Source organism: Nicotiana attenuata, chromosome 6 (assembly GCF_001879085.1).
Source record: "Nicotiana attenuata strain UT chromosome 6, NIATTr2, whole genome shotgun sequence".
NCBI lineage: Eukaryota > Viridiplantae > Streptophyta > Magnoliopsida > Solanales > Solanaceae > Nicotiana > Nicotiana attenuata.
In genome coordinates this window covers 32194094-32200309 of record NC_031994.1, presented here as the reverse complement: position 1 = coordinate 32200309, position 6216 = coordinate 32194094, and the positions used below count along the sequence as shown (strand labels likewise).

The 6216-nt window shown below is 35.5% G+C and overlaps 1 protein-coding gene across 1 annotated transcript; it reads right to left on the bottom strand.

The window, feature by feature from the left end:
- Nucleotides 383-2299, bottom strand: LOC109226789 (AAA-ATPase At3g28580-like). Its single transcript, XM_019391653.1, has one exon. It carries the CDS (start codon nucleotides 2196-2198, stop codon nucleotides 573-575), a length of 1626 nt encoding a protein of 541 aa, XP_019247198.1. The 5' UTR covers nucleotides 2199-2299; the 3' UTR covers nucleotides 383-572.

The window sequence follows — 6216 nt, the reverse complement described above, 5'->3', positions numbered from 1 at the left end:
TGGCCTCATTACTACTTCGTCGAGGTTAGGCTCGGCACTTATAGAGTAGATGGGGTCGGTTGTACTCATACTATATTCTACACTTCTTGTGCTGATTTTGGAGTCGGCCTTACCGGCAGGCAGTTGATATTCTTTTTCTGCATCTTAGCAGTTGAAGTAATTTAGTTTAATTCACACACTAGAATCTTGATATTCGGAAAGCTGATTAAACTCGTTCTTGGTAATACCGAAAAGTTATAGCGAATAGGCTAGTTTTTCGTGGAATTCGACTCCGAATCTTAAATCAGATTATATTTTCAGCAACCGCATAGTCCTTTTATTAGGCATAGTTGATCTTTTATCAAGCTTGTGAAATTAACTTTAAAAGATAATGAGAAATTGATATCACTAAATTATGAAAATGTTATATTTCACAAGAAGGTATACCAATACTAAATATAGTTTGCGACGTCCACTACTTCCATCCGAATAGCTTGAATAACAAAGTCAACAATGTGAACACAATAAAACTACTCAAAATTATTGGATCCTAGTTTTAAGTGGAACTCCTAATTAATCAATCATTTTCATGATCAACCTTTACTAACATCACCATTTTCCTTGACACCATTATTTTCTGATTTACCATTTTCCTTAGCAACATTACCCTCTGGATTTTCCTTGACAATATTACTGTTCGACTTCCCATTTTCGTTCACTTTATCAGTATTCTTGGCTTCTTCAGCAGCTGCTTCTTTATTTTTCTCCTCTTTCTCCTTCTTAGCCTTTTCTCTCTCTTCTTCCTCAGCCTTCAATTTTGCCTCTTCCTTTGCATTTTCAAGAGCTTTAATCAGTCTCTCCAAACAAGTGTTTGCATTTTCCTTAGAAGACTTGGGCATTAAGTTCTCAGCAACATCAGCCGGAGTAATATTAGTTTCCCCCAATAAACGACGAATCTCAGGAAAGTGATCATGAGACTCAGTGTCTAGATAATTATATGCAAGCACCTTGAAGGAGTCAAAGCAACAGTATGATAGCACAATGTGTTTATCCATCCTTCCCCTCCGAATTAAAGCAGGGTCAAGCTTTTCCACAAAGTTGGTAGTGAAAACAATAAGCCTTTCACCACCAATAGCTGACCATAACCCATCAATAAAGTTCAAAAGCCCAGATAAAGTCACCTCGCTTTGCTTTTTCTCCTCTGGATTTTTCATCTTCTCCTTGACGGCATCTTTCTCGTCTTTTACTTCCTCTTCCTTGTCGTCTTTCTTCTTCTCCCTTTGGCCGGTAAGGTCAAGCGAACAGTCGATGTCTTCAATCACAATGATAGACTTACTAGTAGTATCTATCAATAATTTTCTTAGCTCGGTGTTGTCCTTAACCGCTGTCAATTCAAGATCATAGACATCATATTGTAAGAAGTTAGCCATTGCAGCAATCATGCTAGACTTACCGGTTCCTGGAGGACCATATAGAAGATAACCACGCTTCCATGCCTTGCCAATCTTGGCATAATAGTCTTTTGACTTGCTAAATGTTTGAAGATCATCCATAATCTCTTGTTTCTTGTTTGGCTCCATTGCTAAAGTATTAAATGTTGATGGATGTTCAAACACTACTTGGCTCCACATTCTCCTCCTGTATCCATACCCACCATCTCCCTTATTGTTTGTGTACAACTTTCTCTGCCTTTCTCTTACTGAAATTGCCTTCCCTTCATCCAACACATACTTCAAGTATGAAGCGGTGATAAGCTCGCGGTTCTTTCTGTGAAACTTGAGTTTGAAATACCTCTTCTCATCCTCCCTAGGGTACCAAGAAATTGTCTGTCTGTTGGCTATTTGTTGGCTAGAAATCCACCAGACTTTCTCGCCTTTATATTCATCGGTTACCTCTTCGTGATCATCCATTGTTAGTACAAGAGATTGGCCATCTTTGACTACGTTGGCTTTGAGACGCTTAGCTTGTGTGGAGGAGTTCTTGCTTAGGTACCTTTCAATTGCTACATAAGCTTTGCTACGCTCGAACCAGCCATCAGTTTCATACTCATGAAAAATAATGTGCATATAAGGGTAGAAATAGGTCACGAGTTTATCGGTATACCTCCTAATATGACCACGAAGTTCGTGAGGAAAATAGTTTTGGTACATGGTCCAGGCAAACATGATTGTTGCAATAGTTGGACCCAACTGAGTCCAGACATCTTGCATCATCATCATCTAATTTCTCTCTTTTTTTCAACTGCAATATATATAAGAACACTTCGTGTGAATTATTGTTCAGTAAATGCTGGCCTTTATATATATAGAGCACCAACATAGTTACCTCTACTTTGGTCTCCAAGTTTTGAATAGCATTTGCTTTTAGGGTGTGCTGACCATATACAATTAAAGAAACTGCTGAGTAGATGCCAAGGTGGCCGGGACACCTTTTCTACCGGCCAATCTTGAAATACTATACTAAATTTTTGTCTTTATCCCAAGACTTCGTTCATTGATAAGTCTCTTGAGAACTAGGAAGGTTAAATTAAGATTAAGATCCATATCTGGATCCACTATAAGAATGCATATCACCATTGTGATGTCATTATGCTTACATATGGGAGAAGGAATAATGACTATTCCAAAAACATTTCGGAGACAATGTCTTCTTTTTTTTCTTTTAAACTACTCCCTCCGTCTTATGGCCTGCTTGGATGGTCGTTAATCATGGTTTAATAATGTTGTATTATATAATATTATATATATATATATATATTGTATTATATAGTAATATATTAATGAATATAATATTTTGATACAATGTATAGTTTGTTGTTGTTTAATGGGTAAATGAAATATGTAACAACACAAAAACCACCAAAAGCTACGTAAAGATCAAAAGTTGAATGTGAAAGACTAAAATGACCCTATAATATTACTGGGTTTTTATTTCCTTAAAAGCAATATTAATAATACATTCAATATTAATAAACAAAATATGTAGGCCACAGAAGTTTGTTTTGTAACGTTAAATTTGACTTGGGTCATCAAAGAATTTATTAAGGTACATGTATCTAAATTCTTCACTTTACAAAGTTAAGCTCTTTAACTTCCCATGCGTATAATAACTTTTTCGAGCTAAGATTTACAATTCTTATATTTTGTCTTCTCCTCTATTTTTCTTAGCTTAAATATTCATATTGTTATGATATCTAAATGCGATTTTTTTTTCTCATAACAACAATCATGATTCAAATTATTTTACCATCCATGTACAAAAGGATATAATTTTTTCAATTTTGTACTAATTACATGGGATACACGCGCAACGTGCGTGCTCAAGGACTAGCGGTTATATAACAACGGAGTTACAACGAGTTTACAACACCATATAATATATTAAAAATAGTAGAAACAAATATAGTATAAATGAAAATAATGCATAATGAACCACAGAAAACAACTATCAAAACAGGGGGTTAATTTATGTGACATTGTGACCAACATTTTAAAATGTATCTGTTCATCATATTGATATGAGAATCATGGTAATTTATAGTACTTTTAAATTTTTTAAATATCTATATTATAATATTGATGTAATTTAATCCAACTTAACTTTGAATTAATCAAACTAACTGTCGAGAAGCAACAAAAAAAAATCATATAAATTGGATGGAGGTAGTATTTGGTATCTATGATTCACACCCGAACTACTACCAGATTTTACGTGGGAAAAAAAACCTCTGCGGAGATTAGAAAAGAAGATAGACAAGGGAAGGTTATTCACATTACACATGTCGAGGAGCTCTCACTACTAGAAATTCGGAATTTAGCGACCAAAATTTTGCAACCAAAGTTGGTCGGTAAAGAGGAGAAAAATATTTTATATTTATTTATATAAATTACCGACCAAAGTTGGTCGGTAAAGTGGTCAACAGGTTGACCCAGATGGTCAGCATTGTGTAGTCGTCAAAGAAAATTTCACATTACCGACTAACTTTGGTCGGTAATGTGGGACCCAGTTAAAATTTTTTAATAGTTATATTATTGTTTAAAATATGTTATAAAATATAAAGAAATCTTATTCAAAATTACCGACCAAAGTTGGTCGATTAATACAGGGGAAACATTTACCGACCAACTTTGATCGCTTTTTCTTAATATCTGGAAAGTAACCGACCAACTTTGGTCGGTTATTTGGTCAACATTGGTCAAAATTTAAATCACTTTTATATTTACTATCTAAATAATATAAATGTATTCTGTTAAGGGAGGCTCCTTGCAAACTGGAGGTGTGGTCAGCCTAGGGTCAATAAAAAGAAGATTGATACGTAATTGCTTAAATTATTTTAATTTTAAAAGTATATCTATTCAGTTTATTAACTAAATTAATTTGTTTTCAGGAAAAGAAGTTGGGGCGTCCAATGAACTATGATGAGCTTTTCAAGGAGACGCATATTGTAAAGAAGAAGAAAGAGACGGATCAAGAAAGATGGGTCGAGGACCGGGCCTCGACTGTATATGTAAGCTTTCACTTTTCTTTAAGTATTTTAATTTACTTTTATATAAATTTTGAAATACTAATTCAATTTAAATTTTCGTATAGAGTCGCTACCAAACTAACGTGGAGGAATTCATCCGCACTCAGCCAGCTGGTGAATCGGGCGAGCCAACCAACTTTCGGACGAGGATGCTGAAAGAATATGGATGGAGTCTGCTGGCGGTCCAAAATAGGGGAAGGTATACGGGCTTCCTACTACAAAGTTCCATCGCTATAAGTGTGGAATGCAAGGAATAGGGACTTCCTCGCAAGGCGAGCAACTTAATAGGGAGAGTCTCTCCGCTATGCAGGAGACTGTGACAAAGCTCACATCCGAGCTAGAAGAGGCCAAGGAAAGAGAAAGGGTTAGAGATGCTCAATTATATTCCTTGGCATGCAAGCTCAAATCAGAACTCTCCCATCTACTGGAGCTTTTCCGTTGCCTCGGTCTCGTGAGTCATCGCCAGAGGCTCGACTTGAACGTGAGCGTTCCTTCCGTCCTCCCCGTGATCGTTCCTCCCGTCCTCCCCGTGGTCGTTCTTCACGTCCTCCGCAAGACCCTTCTCGATACCGTCTTTTAGATGAAAGTTCATCAGACGATGATGATGATGTTGTACAAAACACTCCTTGACTTGTATATACTTTCAACTAGACAAATAGAACCGGTTCTGAACTAGTTGTAATAAGTATTAACTTGGTTTTGGATTTTTTAGTTCTATTGAACTTTAATTTGTTTGTTTTAATGTATTTATTGAATTGTGTTGTTGTTGTTGTTGTTATTTATTGTTCTTGTTGTTGTTGTTGTTGTTGGCATAAAGTGCATGTTTAGGAATTTTGGTATGCTTGTGTTGTTGTTGTTGGGATAAAATGCCTGTTTAGGAATTTTGGTATGCTGGCAGGTGGTGTAGCTGCCAAAACAGGCATTTTATGTCAAAATTAAAACCCAGAAAACTGACCAAAGTTGGTCGGTATTCAATTTTTTAAAAAAAAATCTTCTGATTAGCGACCAAAGTTGGTCGCTTAATCTTAAAAAAAAATAAAAAATTAATAATTACCGACCAAAGTTGGTCGGTTAATGAACAAGGATTACCCAGATTTCACATTTACCAACCAACTTTGGTCACTAATTTTTAAAAAATATATATATTTTCATTTACTGACCAACTTTGGTCGCTAATCTTTAAATTTTAATAATTAATAATATAACGTAATTTACATACACCGACCAACTTTGGTCGGTAAAATTAAATTATTAAAATATGTTACCGACCAAAGTTGGTCGGTATGTGCTTTAAATTACACAGTTGGTCCTTTTACCTTTGCGACCAACTTTGGTCGGTAATTAGCGACCAACTTTGGTCGGTATACAAAAGCGACCTCTAAAATAGCGACCAAGCCTATTTGGACGGGTTTTGGTCGATATTTTGCATATACAGACTAACGTTGATCGCTTTTTGTGGTCGCTAAAACCCGAAGTTCTAGTAGTGTCTTCTATTAAATTAATGAATTTACAAATACAAGGAACTATTGGTAGAAAAACAGAAAACAAGTCTTGCAATCAAATTATTTGATCATTATTAATGAGCCAAGCCTTCAACAAAGTATTTGATCCTTACCCAATTAAGCGACCCTTTCGTTGGTACCAGAAGTTCCATCTACATTATTGTCTTTGTTTAATACAGAAGACGACACTTTGTTTAGGTGAATTTTTTT

Coding starts and splice junctions, on each gene's coding strand:
- LOC109226789 (XM_019391653.1), bottom strand. CDS start 2,198: ATGATGATGATGCAAGATGTCTGGACTCAGTTGGGTCCAACTATTGCA.